Source organism: Microchirus variegatus (genome assembly GCF_963457635.1).
Source record: "Microchirus variegatus genome assembly, chromosome: 7".
Classification (NCBI taxonomy): domain Eukaryota; kingdom Metazoa; phylum Chordata; class Actinopteri; order Pleuronectiformes; family Soleidae; genus Microchirus; species Microchirus variegatus.
The window spans coordinates 27124631-27146903 of NC_139808.1; the positions used below are offsets into that span (position 1 = coordinate 27124631).

Consider the following 22273-nt stretch of genomic DNA (forward strand, 5'->3'; position numbering starts at 1 on the left):
AATGGTTCGACTTGATGGAGCCACTCTTTGAGCTCTCTCATTGGTCAGTTTTACACTCACTCCATTGTTTATTTATTTTTTTCACCCAGTGTTCCTGTGTTTCTGTCAGGAATTATGTTCACTCTATAGTTTAACAGACAGCGTCAGGTAAATAAATGCATCATTTTAAAGCTATTCTTTATCACTATGATACGTTTAATAATGGTATTTATTACGTGTAACGTATGGTATAATTTATAGCAACGTTAGCCTGCTATGTCGTTATTGTTGTGTTGCTAACACAGTCTGTGGTTGCTAGCTAATGATGACGGAGGTTGATTAATATTATTAATATTCTATATAATATTATATTTTTATTTAGGTTAACATTAGTAAAAGGAAGGATTCCTCCTCTTTTCCTCTCTCTCCTTATCAACCCAACACGATTATTATTGTTTTACTACTATTATCATTTGTTGTTATTGCTGTTAATAACACGTTATCTAATTTTTCATTATCCGAATAGGTTGGTAATTATGTTATAATTACTTTATACTCTATATATTTACAACATTAAACAGATATATAATCAGAGTCAGAATACTGAATTAATCCCAGAGGAAATTGTGTAATCACCATGACAGATTAAGAGATATAAAGTTACAAGACAACGTACCAAATATTACAAAAAATAGAAGTCATACAATATAATATATATAATATATGTATCACATATGAAAAATAGACTCATCATACCTCTTAAAAACAGTAATATAAATACAAATGTAAATGATACTGCACAATATGTACCAGATAAAAACATTATCAATATGATAAATAAGAACATCAGTCTCTTGCTCTCTTGAACGTGCCCCTCACAGACAGACGGACAGACAGGATGAGTCGCCTTCTGAACATCCTGCGGAGCTGGTTGCTGATGGTGTCCGTCATCGCGGTGGGAAACACCGTGCAGAGTTTCAGAGATCACAGCTTCCTGTCGGAGAAGCTCTACACGGGCACGCCAGAGTTCGGTGAGCTAAAATGACAAAAGAACTCGTCGATATCTCCAAGAGCAAGACGACTAAGTCATGATAAACTCTCTGATTTGAACTTTCCCACCTGTTCCCTTCAGTGAACGGCCTCCAAGCTCGAACGTTTGGTATATGGACTTTGCTGTCATCCATCATCCGCTGTGCCTGTGCCATAGACATCCAGAACAGAACGTAAAGACAGCTTATCACTAACTACACCCCTCTGTTTTTACATATAACGTACTTACGATGTGGCACGCTCTCACCCGCAGGCTGTATCACATCACTTTATGGACCTTTGTGCTGGCGCTGGGCCACTTCCTGTCTGAAGCCTTCGTCTACAAAACTGCACCTCTCACTATTGGGGTCATGGCGCCTCTTATTGTGGCGAGTGAGTAGGATATTTCAACACAGAATAATAGTTGAACGCAAGCCTCACGTGTGAGTTAAATCAAAGAATCCTGACAGCTGCTTGATGTGTTTTTCAGGTTTCTCGATCGTAGGAATGTTGATTGGATTCCAGTGTTTTCAGGAGACACAAGAGGAAGTGGGAGCACGGCAGAAGAAACGCAACTGAGTCCAACAGCAGTTTTGTTTTTTTACCGTTCACGGAACTTAACACACAAAAAAACAACGCCCGCCAACTACAGAATAGAGGGGACTTTGCCGTCTCTTGCCTTGAAGAACATGCGAAGAAAACACTGCATCTGTACTATATTTGGTACCTTGGCTTATTTTATGGTTTTCAACTGGACATTTTATAGTTGACAGTTTAATTATGAAAGGTTTCACCTCTATTCTACAGTATGCTGTAGAATAGATTTATGAACACAGAGGTTCTAACCTGAAGCTTGTCTTGTTTTAAAAATCATTATACATGGTTTACACACACGCGTACACTTCTCTAATAACAATCAGTTATTAGAGTTTTCTTAAAGTCTACAGTTGAATTGTCATTTATATTGATTTTCATGATTTTACAGTATGGTCTTTGAAAATAAATGTGCTTTTCAGTTTAAAAACATGACTTTCCATACTACATGTACTGTTTGTTTGAACTTTTTTTAATTAAAAGTATATTTATACTCTGCAAGCATCTTGATTTTAAGTTGTTTTTTAACATCATTTTACAAACTAAATGACATATTTTGACTTTAGTTCACTAAATATGAACTTTTTTCCACAAAAAGACTATTAATACAACACCTGCAAGATTGTTGTTGCTTGATTTTTTATTTTTTGTTAGTTAAATGTTACATAAAACAAAAGTATTAGTTTAAAAATAGTCCATTCTTTAAAAAAAAACAAAAAAACACTTTGGGTTTAAAAAAATGTACGAAAAATGCCACTGACACAATCACTAGCACCTTAAACAATCACATAAGAATCATGACGACACGATGACACGACAAACTGCATGAACGTGACACACATGCAGCCTCAGTAACAAAATCACGACGCAGGACTTTCTAACATACAACATGTTTTCTTGTGCAAAATGACGAGGGCAAAAACAGATTCATTTGCCTTTTTACTTCCATCTCTTTAGTGCGGCGCTGACATTTCTTAAATGTCGCTGACGCCAAGAGGATGACGTACAGTGTAAGACTGAACCTTCCAAAGTGCACTATTTATACTCCGCAGTGTGACGCTTTCAGTGTGAATCAAACACAACACTTCATGAATGTCTTGTGCAACGTGAGTTAACGCACAGTATCGGTCCAATAATAGGAAAAGAGACACCCGGTTTAAATATTGCGCATGGTAATAAAAACACTACAATGTGAGGAAACAGTACGAAAAAGGTTGAATAAATTAAAGATTGCCGTCACGTTGGAGTCACAAAGGTGACAGTTGAATTGCACTGACAGGACGTGTAAAAACGTCAACAGTAAAACGTCAATAGTCTGACTTGTGCTTGATTTTACGACGCGCTAAATTGCACTTTGGATATTAGCATGAATCTGGCGTCCACGCAGTTCTTCATCCTTTTACCCACAGAGGAATATTCCTCACAATCACTCACTCACTCACAGCAGCTTTGTTTTCTTCTAAATTCGTAGCTTTGTGCGTATGTTCGCATGTTTAAAACGTGGCCTTTTCTGTTTTGCATCGTGGGAAACAAACGTCTTTCTTCTTCTTCACAACTGCCTCTCTTGGAGGATTTCAGGTGGAGATTTTCCTCCTTCCACATTGGCTGTCTTTTCCTGAAACAACAACAAAAGTGTAAAGACGTTACCGTCAATATTCATAACGCCTCTTCTGTTTATTCAGTATAATCCATAAAGCAACACGATCTATCAGCTAGTACAGCGAGTTAACCCTGAGAACACAGAGCATATTCAGGTCAAAGTCCGCTTGGCTTGTTTTTATGAACAAAAACAAAACAAAAAACACTCTATTTTTGAGACTTCTGCACAATTATTACTACTTTATATCACAAATAAAAATATATAATATAAAATGGATCATAACTTTGACTCAACAACACATGACCTATAAACACACACCCCCAGGATGTCCATATAAGGAGATGTGTATTATTCCCCATAGCAATTTACCACATGTCCTTCTATAAAGTGCACTAAACTATACACAATAGAAACATAATTTACTGCAAAGTGACCCTTCTAAATATTACACACTCAACCTTTAAAAGCTGTGTTGAGGTGCAGGAGAAATAATATAATATATGTATATAGAAAACTGTAACACAAGTTTTCACATCTGCATGCTCGCACTGAAGCTTGAGAGGAAGGTGTGTGTGTGTGTGTGTGTGTGTGTGTGTGTGTGTGTGTGTCCCTACCTTAACAGGTGGGTGTGTTTTTAGTTTTTTAGTGAGGTTGTGGGTTTAAATCTTTAGTGTAGGTGCTGCTGCACACTGTGGCCCCGTAGTCCTGCACCAGTGTCATGGAGCCTGTAGACTGTGGAACGAGAGCTTGGGCGTCACAGCTCTGAGAGGGGTGGGGGGGTCAACTCATCCACCACCAACGTCTCCTCCACACAACAACACCAGCACTAGCAGCACCGCGAGTCTAAGCCACCAGCTAATACTGCGTGCTACATGCCCTGCTAGCCTCAAAGCCGATATACATGAGAGAAATGGCAGCAAAAGACGATTAAATATGACATGACATCGATCTAAAATGGACATGCACTGCTAATAATCCAGCAAATCCAAAAACTATCGTGCTGCTTTTAGCCAAAGAAACCAAAAAAAACGCTGCAAGCGGCAACAAATGAAAAGACATGCAACGTGCAGTAATGTAAAAGTTTAACTATTTTTAATTAAAAACCTTGCATTTATTTGTGGATTGTGGGTGTGGTATTTCTGCATGGAGTTTGCATGTTCTCCAGTTTCCTCCCACAGTGCAAAAATATGCAGATTTTTGGGATTTAGGGCAAATTGGACACTCCAAATCGACCGTAGGTGTGAGTGTGGACGGTCAACTGCACCCCGTGTGAAAGCATGAAAAAGCATTAAGATGAAGTCTGAAGCCATGCAAGAGTTTCTTCACCCCTGAGCCACAGCGGTATCTCAACACATCTCTGCTCCAGAACGATGTGAGGATCACCCGTCTGTGATTTATAATCCAGCACACACACACACACACACACACACACACAGATGTACTCACACTCACTGTCTGGACTTCAGTCTGGTGGTTGACCTTCTGCCGTCGGAGGTCAGCCTTAATGAATCCTGTGAAAAATGGAAAATGAGTGGTCGTGATCCATTGGAGACAAATAAATACATAAATAAATCACAAAGGTGAAGACAACACAGTGGCTGAACTTATAGGACAGAACATTTCCTTACTTATTCTAACTTTTCATAACGTTTAAAGGCGACCAAAATGAAACCGTAAAACATTTACACGTACATGTCTTATCTCAGCCAGATATGAAACATAGGGTTTTTAGATATTTGAATGCAGCAATGTTACATTAACATATCTTTAATGTGCTGTGTTATCTTCAATTCCACAATCACTTATACAATTCTTTGTGGAAGTGATAATAGACAATAAAGTGTTGGAATAAATTTCAATAAAACATAATATAGTACACACTGTGAGGTAACTGCTATACTACTTTTAAAAGTTCTGTTATTTCTATGCTGAAATGTAATATTTCTGGTGAGGAGGATAATCCTGAACACAATGTCATTATTTATTCCCCCACTAGGGGGAGCCTTCACCCCATAGATTCAATTTCCTGTAAGTAAGTCAAGGATTGTTCAGACAATTAACATTATGTGTTATGCGAGTTATCATGTGATCTTACCTGTCAATACTGAACCTATTAGTAGAAAAACACACAGAAAGATGTTCCCAGCCAAAGTTCCCCATTTGTCGATTATCTTCCCTTGGCTGATAGTGAAAATAATCCCGAAAATCTGAAAATAAATACAAAAAACACGATTACACGTTCAAATGTCCATCTGTCTGTCTCTACAGTTCACCGTGTTGAGATGAGATGAAAGACCTGAGCAGAGCAGTTAAGAAGTCCAGATGAGGTTCCCTCAGATTCAGGGTACGTGAGCTCCACGGCAAACTCGAAGCCCAGCGGCAGATATCCTGTCATGAAGAAGCTGCACACAGAATGTTCTCGGCTATTATTTTTTCCGAAACCAGACAAAGGGATTGCTATGGAACCCAGAGTTGTGGACATAATCTTCTTACCATAAACAGCAATAACTGTAAGAACACGCACAGCACGTGGACTCAGGAGCTGATTTGACATTATTACCAAACCTTAATCTTAATCTGTTCATATTTGTGGACATTAGATGTGACCGGCATGGAGTTAAAGAGAAGAATGGTGGATGGAACAGTGTGGTTTCCGTCACTTCCTGTTTCTATATATGTCCTATTTTTGCCATAAACCAGCTTTTCCTTTCTTAGGGGATGAAAAAGGCTGGATTGTATTGTGTTGTACCTTTAAAAATAAACTTTCTTTTAAGCCGTTCTTGTAAAGGAAACATCTGCCGACCAAAACAAAACACCTTTGAACGTTGAGAAGCCTCCTAATGTTAGTTTTTGGTTGCACATTCAGCTCCCATAATGGGAGGAACCTTCAGGTAACGTTGCCTGAAGGTTCCTCCGTAGGTTCTCCTGTGGCTGATATGGAACATTTTTCCTAACGTTCTCCTAATGTTAGTTTTTGGTTGCACATTCAGCTCCCATAATGGGAGAAACCTAGGGAGGAACTTTCAGGTAACGTTGCCTGAAGGTTCCTCCGTAGGGTCTCCTGTGGCTGATATGGAACATTTTTCCTAACGTTCTCCTAATGTTAGTTTTTGGTTGCACATTCAGCTCCCATAATGGGAGGAACCTAGGGAGGAACCTTCAGGTAACGTTGCCTGAAGGTTCCTCCATAGGTTCTCCGGTGGCTGATATGGAACATTTTTCCTAACGTTCTCCTAATGTTAGTTTTTGGTCTCCAACCTCCAACTCGCTCACTGCTCACAGGAAGTGATTCGTTTTACGTCAGGACTGATGGAGGCAACACCAACACTGCGCTAGTAAAGCGAGACAACTGATAACACAAACCATACTACTAACTAATTCTGCCGGTTAATTTTTAGTTAACTCCAATCCCTGGCCCTTGATGTTTAAGACCATGCTGGATTAAAACTCTTGGAATGATTGATGACCTTACCCTAAAATTGCAGCAGTGACAAACACCACCCACAGGTGACCCAGGTTGAGGGTGAAGGCATAGACCAGCATGCCGATCAGCGTGAGGAGATACACCACCAGCGTGGTCTGTCTGAAACCAGAGGAGAGTAATATTAATTACCTGTAATTTACTGTATTAATCCTTAGAACGCCATAAACGCACAGTATAAACACAGGGTATAAGAATGTGCAATATAGAGAGTCTTATATGCTTTTTTCAGCGGCACAGAGCTGTGCCGCGTGAGCACTAAGAGTCAAGAACAATCGGTTGCAAAGAGAACATTATAATAACCCTAAAATAATCTTCAGATTTGTATTTAATCTGATTTATTTGACTTGCACTCTTGTGACAAGGCTACATTCCTGCTCAGGCTGATATAATTCAACAAAGGGCTTTTAGTGTCGTTACTATAAAGATTTGTAAAGGCTGTTTGGCTGCTAACCCTCACATTCCTCAGTCTGTGTGTGTAAAATGCTGTTAAATTTAAATACTTTGTGGTTTAGTACAGCGTATATATGAGTTAGATTCTCTTCGCCATTAACCTCATCAACCTGATTTTTAAGAGTACGACAACGTGATTATGAAAAACAACGGCCTCAGACCTGGGGCCGTTTGCACAGACCAGGCTTACTGTGTGTGTGTGTGTGTGTGTGTGTGTGTGTGTGTGTGTGGGGAGGGGAGCTGTCTCTCTTGTACAAGCATGCGTGAACTATTGGTGCAAAATGTTTTTGTTAATATAACGTAGTCCTTTGACTCCTTTTTCCCCTCACATAGAACAATAGGAGCGTGGGAGTCAGTGAGAGTCAGCTAAGCGTGCGGGGAATCTGAGGACCGGGGCTTTTTCTATTCGTAATAATAATAATAATAGTTTGCACACTAAAAAATCAGATTTACTTACTTTTATGGTTGTAGTGCGTGTAGGAGTAAACATAAACGTGAAACTGCTCCGATAGGTGTCGCTAAATCCACACACCGTACCTTTAAGTGCCCGTGAAAGAGTATAGAAAAAGTACAGCATCCTGTCACTTCACATGAGCAGAGAAGGGACTTCACATATATAAAAGCCCAGTTCCAGTTCCACGAGACTCTCATTCGTACTCTCCACTTCTTCCAAAAGAAGGTTCCACTTCTTCTAATAGTGTAGCTTCAGCTGCCATGGGTTTTATTAGAATCTAGCCTAACTTGAAGCTGAATGGAACAATAATCACAGCCAGTAAAACAATCCAGATAACGTTGCTATATGCGACCAACAAAGGGGCGATTAAGTAAGTTTGAGTGTGTTCATGCGGTCAGAAAACTATTTGCTCTGTAGCCTTTCCAAAAATAACTTTGCCTTCCTTGGAAAGGCGTTCTCTCCCTTGGAGCGTGATCTGGACACGCCTTTTCACAGGTGAGACAAGAATGAATCACCAAAATACATAGGTATTAATCCCGACTTTAAATTAGATTCATAATACACTTTAAATTTAAATTACTTAATTTACAATAATAATAACAATAATAATAAAAACAATAATTTCCACCATAACTCAAAATATAGTTACTTTAAGAATATTCTAAACAAAACCTCTAAATGGCTATGTTATCTGGATTGGTTTTTTTGTTTCTATTTCCATGAAAAGTCAACGCGAGATTATTATTTAATAAATATAAAGAAACCAAGATCCAAGCTCTCTGTGCGTGCTTTAATGGAAATGTGTGTCGGACTATCTGTGCCTCAAATGGAACGGTGAACACAGGTTTTGCCATTTCAGTCAGCGTTGACTGAATCATGATCTCAGCTCTGAAAAGCACTCCTGGGATAGTTGTGCGCTTGTTGCTTGACCTCGCTGATAAAAGAGATGCCAGGTTGCCACTTTATCTCAATGTTAGACAATGTTTTCCAACTGGAAACTAAAATTTAGGAAAAAAAAATCCCTCACTCCGTCACCAAGATCAAGAGAAATCAAGAGAACCAAGATAAAAGTGAGTCTTTTTGTCCGCGTCCACGCTGAAGGTGCGTCTTACTTGTAGGTTTTCGTCTTGTCCAGCCAAATGCCGCATATGAGTGAGCCCACCATGCCTGCGACGACGATGGTCAGACCAATTCTCCCAGCGTTCACCTCTTCGCCCTGAGAGTGGAAATAAAATATAACAAAGAAGCTCAGAGACATAACAGTCTCACAGATCTGTGTCAGGGTCAAAGACAAAAAAGAGGCTGCAGGGTGAGAAAGAGAGTGAACGCTATAGTGTGAGTGGATGAACTTACAGGATAATGTTCGATGATCATTCGGTTCAACAACGTGGAAACGGCGTAGAAGCAGCCGACGTTCAGGCCTGCAGAGGAAAATTAACACATCGAAATAAATGAAATTTCATTTAATAATTAAATTAATTCGAATTTACCAGAAACTGTTCATATCTTTCCATTATATCCCTTGCAATAGAAGTCATCGTAGGTTAATGTTTTGATGGTGCTGTGTGGTGATGCTCATCCCAGTCCTAAGATAACGCTTTATTTAATTTACTAAAATACCAATTTGCCATTTTTATTTTATTACGTAAGTGTTGTGATTTAATTCATGTGCATTTAAAGTAAACTTCTTATGTTTTACACTGTTCAAATTTGTGTAAAACTGCAGTATTATTTCTAAATAAACCTTTATGTTTTTCTTCATTTTAAACCATTAAAACAGTATTTTAGCATGCGGTAAATTGTAAATTACTACTAATTATCTAAAAAAATATATATTAAACTAATAATATTGGAAGTTCTTCTGGAAAAATGGGCATAAGCACTCAGTCACGGGACATTTTCTGGTCGTTTTATGGTTAAAATAAGCAAAAAAAAACATGTTGAGATTGGTTTTAAAGGGTTAATGTAAAAATCATTTATTTGATGTCAAAAATCATTTTTGATCATTGTTGACATCGCACACACAAGCACTTCCACACCGTCACCACCAAACAGTGACCTTTGAGCCGAGAATGACCTTTTATATCAGCGCTACACATGTAGGCGACATACACACACATTACACATTATCTGATCAGCAGCAGCAGCTGATTACCCCGTTTACCTTTCACCTACAGTCTTCTCATGTTAAGATAGACATGGAGTGTGTGGCGTGACCCTACAACAACAACACGACGTGATAAAGAAGAGATGAGCTCATTTAGAATTTCCCCTCGTTCTTTTTCTGCGCGTGACCTCCACAGTGACCCCGGTGACCCCTGCCACCGCATGTTTAAATTAGTATTTAGTATGCGATGTGTGCGAGATGAGAGATTTGCGCTCTAAAGCTTACAATAGAGAAATTATAAGCAGTACAGAGTTAACTCCGTGCTACAGACACTTAATTGAGGGCACGGCCTTTTCAATGTGGATTATCATAACTTTATAGTAATAGTCTCATTATTAGTGCTGGGCGCGTTTGCGGTGTCAACGTTAACGCATTACGCGTTTCCATGGCGACTGACCAGAAAAAGATGCATGTGACGTCATGTTTACGTGACTCCCGATTTGTTAAAGCGAGTCTCTAAAGTAACGCCAAACTTTAAAAACAGAGGCACACATATGCAGTACACAGGTACGCTGGTTATTTGTAGCACTGCTCTTTTCCTTTAATAAAAAGACCGCTCCATTTCAACTGTAGGCGGCGCCAACGGCGCTAAAGGAACTAACGCAGCTAACAGAGCTAACTGGTAAGCGGTGCCTGGACTCTGGTTGTCGCACCTAAACATGGCGTCACGCGAGTCTTTTTTCACTTAATTGAGGGCACGGCCTTTTCAATGTGGATTAACATGACTTTGTGATTGGCTCTTAATTAGTGCTGGGCGCATTAACGGCGCCAATGTTAGCGCACGTTAACACATTAACGACAGTAAACGGGGGGTTGTACCTATGTTCCCTGGGTCCTATGTTCCCTGATCGGGGAGCATCGGACCTTTTTTTAAAAAACGGGTCCTATGTTCCCCACTTTGTGGAAGCCTGGGTGTGGAGCTCCAGGGTAAAGGGTTAGGGTTAGAGTAGGGTAAGGTAAGGGTAAGGGTAAGGGTAAGGGTAAGGGTAGGGGTTGGGGTTGGGGTTGGGGTTGGGGTTGGGGTTGGGGTTGGGGTTGGGGTTGGGGTTAGGGTAAGGGTAAGGGTAAGGGTTAGGGTCCTATGTTCCCCAGGTCCTTTTGGGTGAACAGCAGGGAACATAGAACCATTTTTTAAAGAAAGGGTCCTATGTTCCCCGGTCTCATACAAAGCGGGGTACATAGGACCCGGGGAACATAGGACCCAGGGAACATAGATACGGTCCCGTAAACGGCATCAATGTTGGCGCACGTTAACGCATGACACGTTTCAATGACGACTGACCGGAAAAAGACGTGACGTCATGTTTACGTGACTTCTGATTGTTAAAATTTGTCTCTAAAGTAACGCTAAACTTTAAACACAGAGGCACACATACGCAGTACACAGGTACGCTAGTTATTTGTAGCGCTGCTCTTTTCGTTTAATAAACAGACCGATCCAGTTCGACGGTAGGCGCGCTAAAGGCGCTAAAGGAGCTAACTGGTAAACGGTGCCTGGACTCCGGTGTCGCGGCACGTAAACATGACGTCACGCACGTCTTTTTCTGGTCAGACGTCATGCGTTAACGTGCATTAAGCTAGTGCCCAGCACTACTCATAATGTTTCTAAAATCATTCCGACCAGAGGGAGGTGAAATGTTCACGATAAGGTTTTTGTCTCTGGAACCACTAGTTTTGCTTGTTTTCTTTGTCAAAAAACGAACATTTGAAGAAGCGTCTGTGTGTGTTTTCCCGCCTCTTTCGTTTACTGCACCTGTCCTGATGTGTCCCACCTGTGTCTGATCGTCTCTCCTCATATACCTTCCTTGGTGCTCGCCGACAGTCTGTCTTTGTCCTGTGTTGCATGTTGTCGTGTTCTTTGAAGTGCATGAGATTTAACCTTCAGCCTGTTGACTATGACTTGAGCATATAGCTTTAGGATACTCACTCAGTCAGTGATTACTACATTTACCCTTAAGACTCTTTCGGGCAATTTTAAGGTGCACTGAGGCACATTTCAGAGGGTTTATTGACAGCAACTGATTATATTAACCATAACCTTAACCTTAACCATATACCGTTTGTTTGTTTGTATAAATGAATAACTGTGTTTCAAAGCAGCATTTTACTGTGCAAACACAGACGGGCATTAACCCAAAGCATAAAAAAAGTGATTCTGAGCTTTGAGAACCTTACACAATCTTATTTATTATCATAAATTAACAGAAGATGGTGAACTGCAAACATGGCAGCAGAGGGGGTGTTTCCTATAATACAGACATAAGGTTTCAGGTGAAGACACCTACCATAGCTGACCACCAGGAGCATAAAGGGCTTGTTGCGCAGAAGCCTCAAGATGGAAGCCGTGTACGAGTACTGGTCCGGTGGTATGTTCCTGGCCTGAGCTTCGGCCTGCGTGGGAGGGAGCGCTGGTTTCTCCTGGAACACTAGAAAGCAGATAAAAAACGCATTACACAAGGTCATGTGTGCAGATAAAAAACGCATTACGCGAGGTCATGTGTGCATGTGGGACACAAGACGTAACATTGAAATCTAAAGGAAGAGATAGTGTTGTTCTCACATCACCTTATCCTAACTACACATACGATTTTTACCTTCTGAAAAGTGCTCAATAAACCGTTTTTATAACCAAAATTAAGACAAATTGTATGACCTACATCAAGGGTCTCAAACTTACGGCCCTACACTTATTTTGAAAAGTCATTTATATGCGTGTCTAGTGTTTTAATTACAATTATCTACATGTTATATGCTGGTTTCATGTTTTAATTCTGTCTGTTTTGGTTATTTACAGATTCATTTTGCGTCATAAATATGTTTTTTTGTGTGTGTGTGCTATATATATCAAAACAAAGACTTTTACTTTGAAATGGTTTGCAATGTCATTCTCATTATTTGCAATTGCAACAGCATGATGGATTATCAAGATATAATCTTAACTTGACCAGACCAGGAGTTCATTGGTCATTTTGAGTTTGAGGCACCTGGCCTACATAATATGACTGCTTTGTCTTATCAGATATATTACACTCTTAGAAATAAGGGTTCCAGAAGGGTCCTTCTACAAGGGCTGAGGTTCTACCTGGAACCCATTTGCTTCTGAAAAACCCTTTCCCCAAAGAAAGGGTTTTTTAAGGGTTCTTGGTAACACTAATGGTTCCAGTAAGAACCATTTTGATACAGAGAACCGTTTAAAACCCCTTTTCTGAATAAAGAGGTTTAAAAGGGTTCTTGGTGGAACCCTCCAAAAGGGTTCTCCTATGAGGACAAGCCTACTTAGCACTTTTATTTCTAAGAGTGTACTACCACAAACTTTTTATACTCCGTAGTGTATTAATGTGACCAGACTGTAACCAAATAACCAACATAATTAAAGCAAAGCAAATGTCTCCTCCTCCTTCTCCTCCTGCATGTAATCAGTCCACCTGTGGCAGGAGAAACACCTGCTCCCAATCCCCTCATCAAGCTCCTCCTCCCTTCTTATTCCCTGACTCTCCAGTCCAGTTGTCGCCACACTGTCGCAGACCTCTGTGTGGTGAACGTCACGGCCACAGCTCTCCTGAACATCTTCATTCTAGTGTCTAGTTTTTGTTTGTGAACTTGTGTGGGGGATGTGAGTGACACTGGGGCAAATATATTGAATCTACGAAATGAAAAATGCTCAAAATAGGAGCGAAACCTCACCATTAAACGAGTCTAGCAGGGTCACAGATGACACATGATGAGATGTTCTCACTCCTTATTAATTCCTTAAGTCTCTTTTCTGAGCCGCTGAGCATCTACCGCTAACAAAGGGTGACGCTTCACCTCATTTCTCTTTGCTGTCAGCAAGGTTGAAAGGAGGATTTATTTAATAGTGCTAAGGGCTGGGGGAGGAGGAGATGATTTCATCATTAAAAGTTCCTGCTTGTGTGTCCAAACTAATTTATTCAAACTGTGGACAATTACAGCAATTACTGCAGCTGCTTATCCAGTGGTCTGCAGTGCTGTAGAGTTGTTCCCAACAACCAGATAATAAGCTTTACCATATAACAAGAACAATAAACGTTCATCTTAAATCTTATTGTCTTTCCTGTAAGAGACAAAGGATGAGCTCTCACTGCCTTTTCATGGTCTCCACCACTAGAAACCACAAACTGTCAGGATAATTTTATTTCCTCTATCATGACTGCGGGAGTTGCGTGACATTGCAAGGGGATTCAAAGTGGGCTATCGCTGCATGAGCGAAGAGAGTGAAGAGTACTGACAGCCAAAGAGCCTGTGGAAGGAGAATAATCTCCGTCCCTCAAAGACTCACTCACTCACCAATGACCACGAGGACGAAGATGAGCGTGGCCACTCCAGCGCTGATGTAGAACATGATCCTGATATGGTTCGCCAGCTCGTCCACGTCGTCCACATTGGGCACGAGAATGGGCGGCACCAGGAAGCCAATGGCGATACCCAACTGCAAGGAGAGTTAAAAATAAAAGACAGGGGATATGAGGACAAAGGTTGTGAAAACTGCCTTTGACTTGAAGTCTATTGGAAAATGAGCTGACTTCTCACTTTCCTGAAGAGTAAAAGGTGCATTATGTAATAAATCTAAAGCAACTGGCCATAAATCCTCCTAATATGTCACAGAGACTCTCAAACTGAACTCACCAACAACAACAGTACAGACAAAATATTTGCATTAAAAAAAATATTTTGCAGACTGTAAATCATGTTTATGTTTTGAAATCATGATTTGGCATGTGGCGCCACCTACCGCCGTCTACCAATCATTGCAGTCAGTAGAGTCTCCGCTGCTGAGCAACCACGGGTTGCCAGTTAGGTCAGAAAATGAAACCTTAAAGACCTTGGTATTTTGAATTTGAATGTAGTAACCGTTTTTAGCCACATTCTTACATATGGCACCTTTAATGTTCTCAATCGCTAGTTTCAGATGTTCTTCAATAGAACATGATGCCAGTTTTTGGATTATCTTCCCATTTAGACGACAAAAGGCCATAAAACATGGCTGGGCTCTATCCAAAGGTGACAAAATCTGCATACATCAGCCACTCTATAGCTCACTAATTCAGGTCAATTTTTAGCTTTTTTACAGGGGGTGGGCAAAGGTGCTGGAAGATATACTGACATTGGTGAACCTTTGCATACCCAAGCCACCCTCATGATTCAGCAGCACATCAAGTGGATCTATATTATATGACAAATGAGATTCTAAATAACATTCAACGTGCATTTATGGAGTTATTTTTGGAACTGTGCATCTGTTTGATCTTCAAACCTTTGAGGCTCTTCACAGAAATCCTACCCCGCTTTCTTGGCATGAACTTTTCCTGAACATCCGGCGGCATATTATGCGAAATTCTTAGTCTTAAAGTAAAGTAAACATCAACAACAATGTGTCTTTTCATGTTCACCGGCAGGGGGGGGACTAAAGCACACAACACAAGAGCTCACATGACAATGGCCGGTGTGCAGTGTTTGGCCTCATGCAGGTGAGGGAGGACACTTCAAATAAAGAGAAAAGCTCTCTACGTAACCGACTGTGATGAGATGACAAAGGAACCATATATAATATGTATAGGAAGTGCTGTTTGTGCAGTATCCACGGCCTGTTTTTCTCAAAAAATAGATGTTACGCCAACAGAACTAAAGCAAATCAAGCAAACAACTCCTGCTGTTCACTCCACCGCGCAGCTCCATGTTACGTTTCCGAACACAAAAAGAGTTCTCTACACAACGAGATGAGCAGTTTTTGTTTGAGTTTTTAAATTTTATCGTCAGAAAAACACTGATACTGATTGTCAGATCAGCTCATTGCCAATGAGAAACACAGCAGAAGACTTCTTTCTGAGTCAAGCGGGTAAACGAAAACACACCTGGTTTCCGAGAACACCAACGGAACAAGCGGTGGACACCTCCTGCTGCCCAAACCACAGCGACGCGAGTCTGGATGGAATACCCAGGATGTGAACCGTGGCCACCGAGCACACAAACTGGCCTAAGAAAGTCATGGCGAACATGTCGGGCGCTGCTGTGCTCGTCTTGATCCAGGCCCCGATGCAGTTGACGGCAGAACCCACCACCACCACATCCCTGATTCCCCGGTTGTCCAGCAGCCACATGACGGGCAGGATTAAGGGTATGTAGGTTAGGAAATAGATCATGGAGAGCCAGTCAATGGCCAATGCATCGATGCTGTAGAAGCGCATGAAGATGTCGTTGATGATGCCGTACTGTAGCCACATGAAGGCGTTGCTCATGGAGCAGAGGCTAAAAATGAACAGCATGACCCAGCGCCGCTTGTACAACTTGGTCTCCATGAGAGGGAAGCTCTGTTCTGAAGGCTCCAGGGTGCTACCGCTGTCATCCTGAGGCAGCTGGGTGTACTCTCCCAGAGGTGCTGGATGCCAGTCAATGCCTCTGACCTCATCCTGTGCAGTCATGTCACCCGCAACTTAATTTCTCCACTTATTCTTCAGTCTCCCCGTGTCACTTCACAGCTGGAAAAGCAAAAAGCAAATATGTGTGCCTCTCTTAAAACCCTAGCAGCTCACCTGACTGACTGACTCCCTCCTCCCACCCAACAGACCATGTGAGGCATCAACATTTTGCTGATTTAGCAAAGGTGGATTCAGCAGTGACGGGAGTTACTGCTCTTTTATTGACATGGAATGACTTTCCCTTGGTCGTGTGCATTTTGAAAATACCATCATTTGACAACTGACAAACAATCAGATCAACTTCAGACAGTCATTTATCTACTCTGTACTCAAGATGACTGTGACTGAACTTCGTTTCCTGGTTTGACTTGATTTTTGTGTACATTGGGATATTGTGGGATACCTACAGTATGCTCACATGTCTTTATTTGCTGATCCAACAAAGTCATATGATTGGATGATGTCATCTTGACCAGGTCAGTGACATGGGATTGTGCAAAAAATAAATGTTAAGGATGTTAATTGGTGCAAATTGTGATCAAATTGTGTGATTTATTATATTTTATGGCATTTTATTTGACGAATGTGGGCCCTGCATCTAAGCTTCAAGTGGATTTTTACATTGTTTTTACATTCACCTATTTCAATGGGATGATTTGAGGATTAAATTGGTTTAAAATCAAGTAAAGTTGAAGAATGAGTATGAAAGTACACATTGAAATCAAATCAATCTCATATGGATGAATGAGTGACTGTAAATACTGAAAATAAAATAATGTCCTACCACTGCAGAGAGAACAGCGCACCTGCTGTCTGCCTCTATACCTGCACGTCCACTTCTCTGTCTGTCCGTCTGTACGGAATAAATCCATGAATGGACGGCGAAGTAACAACGCTGTTACCATGGCAACCACTCTGCGGCCATAAAATCCACTTTATTACTCGGGAACTTTTACGTGTCAACGAAGTGTCATGTCGGTGTTTTTCTAATGTAACACACCGGCGTGTTAGAGTAGACGCTGCGTCAACAGTGCGATAAAAATACGTTGTTACCGCTTCATTAGTGTTATAACACATATTCAGTCTCATACTGCGTCACATGTGACACACTTTATATGAAGTTTATTACTACAAGCGCCACCAGACTCACAATATTCAACAGTTCTTTGAAAGAACTGAACAAGAAACTAGCTAACATAGCTATAAATGGACCACAGAGCGTTCATAGCTTCCAGCTGCTACGGAGAAGAACTGATTCACAAAAAGACAGAAAGGTGATAAAAGAGGACCTTACCTGTCGCACAGCAACACTGACATTTTAAACTATCACTGGAACAACAACGCGCTCAGTCACTCAGCAGAACATGGCGAGAAAGTTGAAGACTTTTTCTGAAGCCACGTCATTTCCTCGTAGCTAGCTCCCAGCGTCAAAACAAACCTTCCACACTGGAGCTCCTCAAATGTACCACGAAGTAAGTTCAAATCTTTGAGCCACGTCTTTGTTTCACAGCTAATTCAATGACCATATGTCCCCAAAGTGACACATTTTTCCACACAGGAAACACATATATAAGTTAGTTAAACTGTAGTTTAACTAGTTTTGTCTGTACATACTTGGATAAATATTAGGCATGAGTCAATATAAACTATTCAGTGTTATGTAAAGCAGTGTTTCCCAACCCTGGTCCACGGGGAACACGGCCATGCCATGTTTTAGATGTGACCCTGCTCCAAAAAACACCTGAATCAGATGAAACATTTATTTTTTACTTTTTATTTATTATTTTTTTAAAGACAAAAGTTGAAACATTAAATTTTTGAAAAAAAATTGGACAAAAGTTGAAATATAAAAATTTTGGGGGAAAAAATTGAACAAATTTGAAATATTACATTTTGGATTTTTTTAAAACAAAAGTTGAAATAAACAATTTTTTGGGGAAAAATTGACAAAAGTTGAAATATAAATTATTTTGAAAAATTGACAAAAGTTGAACGTTGAGCTTGATGATGAGCTGACGATTTATTTGAATCAGGTGTTTTTGGAGCAGGGCAACATATAAAACATGGCATGGCTGCGTTCCCTGAGGACCAGGGTTGGGAAACACTGGTGTAAAGGACATAAAAGGGACACTGGAGTAAAAGTACAAGTATCTTTACCAGAAAATGACTTTGGTAGAAGTTGAAGTTGCTTTTTTTATACATAATATTAAGTCTTAAAGTCTATGACATATACTGAGTTGTTTTTCAACAGGTTATGCTAGTCTGTGTATCCCTGAGTAAATACACTTGTCTGCATCTGAGCAGCTCAACAACACTAGAAAAGCTCTATATAAATAAATAAATACAGACCATAATACCATCTCTTCTTCTTCTAATTTTATTATTTATTTATTTATTTATTGGTAGAAACGAGTAAAGTAAACGAGTGGAGTAAAAGTAAAAAGCTGCTGGAAAGACAAATAACCAAAGTAAAGTACATATATCTGATATTTTTTTTGTACAGTAATGAAGTATTTGTACTTCGTTACATTACACTGGTTCACACGCTGAGCTCTCGACAGACTCGTCTGTAAATAAACAAACACGTGGCAAACACCCGAGGTAACACCTGCAGCTTCTGGTTCTCCAAATCTTAAGTGTTGTCACAGTAAAGCTTCAAAGTTTGGTTCCTTGAGATGTGCAAGATAAAAAGGGAAGTTATTAAACCCAAGGCTGGGAATTAATGGACTGACCTCCCCTATAAAGGAATAAGTAGGACAATCCAATAATTGACTTGGTCACATGGATCGTTCTTGTGCAGAAGCACAGGTGTCACTGATATAACACTAACAATGGAACCATCCTGATACTGAGCAATTTTTATATGGTGTTAGAATGCAGATGATGTGATTTACATGAAGTTTGTGTGTTTTTCCTGTTCGACTGATGCAGAGAAAAGGTTCATTAGTGTGGGACTGAACTCAAGTTCTCGTGTTTATTCTTTTGTATGACATTTTCAACTGAAGCACTGGCGACGTGGATAAATGGTTCCAGAAGTTCTTATTTCTTCTTTCTTTTTCCATAGATTACTTACTGACTCTTTACGACAAGCAGCCAAGTCAGTGTTAGAAATAAAAGTGCAAAGTAGAAACATATAAGGTTTTTCGGCTTGTCCTCATAGGAGAAACCTTTTTAGAGGGTTCCACCAAGAACCCTTTTAAAACCCTTTATTCAGGAAAGGGGTTTTAAAGGGTTCTCTGGATCATTAGTGTTATCTGGATCATTAGTGTTATCAAGAACCCTTGAAAAACCCTTTTTCAGAAGCAAATGGTTCCAGGTAGAACCTCAGCCCTTGCAGAAGAACCCTTTCGGAACCCTTATTTCTAAGAGTGTATTAATAATAATACACTTTATTTGTATAGCACCTTTCATACAAGGATTGCAGCTCAACGCGCTTCAAAATAAAAGCATATATACATGCTTTTTTTTTTTTTTAAATAAACCAAATACAACAGCTATAATACCTGTTTTAACTTTGAATAAAGCAAAATATGCAAATAATAAAACAGTCAAATACAACACAGGGTGGAATAAAATTTAAAAAAGGCAAGAGTCGCGAGGAGTTTTAACATAAACTAAAGGAAAAAATGCAAATGAGACACAACAGGGTGGAAAATAAAGGAGCTATAGTTGACTCCTTATATCTTTAAATGATCCCAATCACACTTTTAATTAGAATAATCTTCTATCATTATAACATCCATCCTTTCAGTCTTACTGATGGGATTACATGTGATCAATGCCAGTGAGATTAGACGTAATCTGGCACGAAAAACACAAACGGGGAAATGTCTAATTACGCAGCGCCATGGACTCACCTGGTTCCCAAACACTCCAATGGAGCAGGCGGTGGACACCTCATTGGCGCCGAACCACACCGACGCCAGGCGCGAGGGCATCCCGAGGATGAACACCTGCGCCAGGGCGCTCGTGAACTGTCCGAACATGGTCACGGCGAACAGGTCTGGTCTGGCGCTGGCGACTTTAATCCACGTCCCGGCGCAGTTGAGCGCGCTGGCCAGGAGCGCCGTGACGCGCAGCCCTTTCTTGTCCAGGAGCCAGGTGACCGGGAATATGAAGGGAATGTAGGTGAGCATGTAGACCATGGACAGCCAGTCCACGGCGAAGGCGTCCACGGTGTACAGCTTCATGACGATGTTGCTGATGATGCCGTACTGGATCCACTGGTACGCGTTGCTCAGCGAGTAGAAGCTGAAGAGGAACACGATCAGCCAGCGCCTCTTGTACAGGCGCGTCGCGTCCGCGGAGCCGCTGTCACCGTTCGGGACTTGGTCCGTGGCGTCTGGTTCTCTGGCATCCTTGGAGTCCTGTGAGAGCCGCGCGTCATCTACCATTATTCTGGCTAAAAAGTAATAATAATAATCATACAACAGCAACTTCTCAAAAGGACTGGAATTACAGAAGTGAGAATACAAAAATCAAGTATCACTTTCGTTCCATGTAAACAAGCAGACACTGAGATATTTTCAGATTTCTCTGTTGAGGAGGAGGAGAAGACTGAGCTCTTATCAGAAGTTCATTCAATACTTGAGCTGAGCTGAGCTGAGCTGTACCCCCTCCCCCCCTTCCAATCCTACCTCCAATACTTTCACTCCACCCAGCTGCTCAGATAAGAGGCAAGAAAGACTCAGAAATGTTCTTGATAAACTAAAAACATGTTCTTCTTCTTGTCTGACCAGTGGGGGTGAGGTCAGGGGAGTTTTAAAAACCTGGAGTTGTTTTCCACTCCATCAGAAGTGAAGAGGAAGAACTGGATGGAAGAGTGAACTATTTTCAGTCCAGTTCTCCTCTTGAACCAACCAAACATGAGTGACTTGTTATACTTTGTGCCTTCTATTGGTACAAACTGAGCTTATTGTCCGAAATCCATCTCCTGCATCTATGGGTCTATATCTCAGATATCTAATTATGGTAAGGTGCTGGAATCAGTCAGGTGTGTTGGAGCAGGGAAACTATAGGAACTTAAATGTTCTAAAAAATAACTCAGTTTAAATCACTTTGTGTATTTCTTGTATATATATATACAAGAAATATACATTGTTAGTGTTATATCAGTGACACCTGTGCTTCTGCACAAGAACGATCCATGTGACCAAGTCAATTATTGGATTGTCCTACTTATTCCTTTATAGGGGAGGTCAGTCCATTAATTCCCAGCCTTGGGTTTAATAACTTCCCTTTTTATCTTGCACATCTCAAGGAACCAAACTTTGAAGCTTTACTGTGACAACACTTAAGATTTGGAGAACCAGAAGCTGCAGGTGTTACCTCGGGTGTTTGCCACGTGTTTGTTTATTTACAGACGAGTCTGTCGAGAGCTCAGCGTGTGAATCAGTGTAATGTAACGAAGTACAAATACTTCATTACTGTACAAAAAAAATATCACATATATGTACTTTACTTTGGTTATTTGTCTTTCCAGCAGCTTATATATATATATACCATAGAGGGGCAAGGAACCATATAGTACCTCCATTGCCCTTGATTTTATATATATATGTATATATATAAATAATTTTAATTCATTAATGGGACGCAGTGCATTTTACACACTTTATAGTTTTATTGTTATTGTGTAGTTTATTCTTTTTTTTTTTTTAAATCTACTAAAAAACATTATAAAGGGTATATGTGTGTGTGTATATATGTGTATATATGTATGTGTGTGTATATATATATGTATATATTGTTTATGTGTATCTATATAGGTGTATGTATATATGTGTATATATGTATCTGTCTACAAAAAATATAATAAAATAAAATAATTTTTTAAAAATCATATAAAAATAGTTGTGTAGTTCTGGTACAGGACACCAGATGGCGTCCTTTACCAGACATTTTGTCAATATTGTTTTCCCAGTTTTGTAAGAAACAAACAAACAAACAAACAAAAACCACCCAGTACAAAAAGAAACTACACATTTATTACATAAGGAAATACAAAATGTGATAGCTTATATGCATATATGTATATATAATATACGATATACAAAAGTATAAAACACATATCGGTAGTAAC

At 40.2% G+C, this 22273-nt stretch overlaps 2 protein-coding genes across 2 annotated transcripts; one reads left to right on the forward strand and one right to left on the reverse strand.

Moving 5' to 3' along the window:
- Positions 1–95: 95 nt before the first annotated feature.
- Positions 96–1837, forward strand: erg28 (ergosterol biosynthesis 28 homolog). Its single transcript, XM_083893003.1, has 5 exons — positions 96–147; positions 861–1010; positions 1112–1202; positions 1283–1401; positions 1499–1837. Exons 2-5 carry the CDS (start codon positions 878–880, stop codon positions 1585–1587), a joined length of 432 nt encoding a protein of 143 aa, XP_083749129.1. The 5' UTR covers positions 96–147; positions 861–877; the 3' UTR covers positions 1588–1837.
- Positions 1838–2309: 472 nt separating this feature from the next.
- On the reverse strand, positions 2310–17602 carry flvcr2a (FLVCR choline and putative heme transporter 2a). The gene is made up of 11 exons (XM_083891925.1): positions 17486–17602; positions 15628–16251; positions 14063–14204; positions 12043–12183; positions 8944–9011; positions 8703–8806; positions 6675–6785; positions 5499–5604; positions 5298–5409; positions 4649–4713; positions 2310–3217 (listed from the first exon to the last, which is right to left on the reverse strand). The coding sequence occupies exons 2-11, from the start codon at positions 16192–16194 to the stop codon at positions 3152–3154; spliced, it is 1482 nt and encodes a 493-aa protein (XP_083748051.1). The 5' UTR covers positions 16195–16251; positions 17486–17602; the 3' UTR covers positions 2310–3151.
- Positions 17603–22273: the final 4671 nt, after the last annotated feature.

What these genes read in the sequence shown, in the direction of transcription:
- erg28 (XM_083893003.1), top strand. Translation starts at nt 878, where the DNA reads ATGAGTCGCCTTCTGAACATCCTGCGGAGCTGGTTGCTGATGGTGTCC. An exon ending in CACGGGCACGCCAGAGTTCG is followed by an intron (nt 1,011 to 1,111) that starts GTGAGCTAAAAT and finishes TGTTCCCTTCAG; the next exon opens with TGAACGGCCTCCAAGCTCGA. An exon ending in GGCGCCTCTTATTGTGGCGA is followed by an intron (nt 1,402 to 1,498) that starts GTGAGTAGGATA and finishes TGTGTTTTTCAG; the next exon opens with GTTTCTCGATCGTAGGAATG.
- flvcr2a (XM_083891925.1), bottom strand. Translation starts at nt 16,194, where the DNA reads ATGACTGCACAGGATGAGGTCAGAGGCATTGACTGGCATCCAGCACCT. An exon ending in CTTCGTCCTCGTGGTCATTG is followed by an intron (nt 12,184 to 14,062) that starts GTGAGTGAGTGA and finishes TCTGCTTTCTAG; the next exon opens with TGTTCCAGGAGAAACCAGCG. An exon ending in GTCACTGCTGCAATTTTAGG is followed by an intron (nt 5,605 to 6,674) that starts GTAAGGTCATCA and finishes TTCTGTGTGCAG; the next exon opens with CTTCTTCATGACAGGATATC.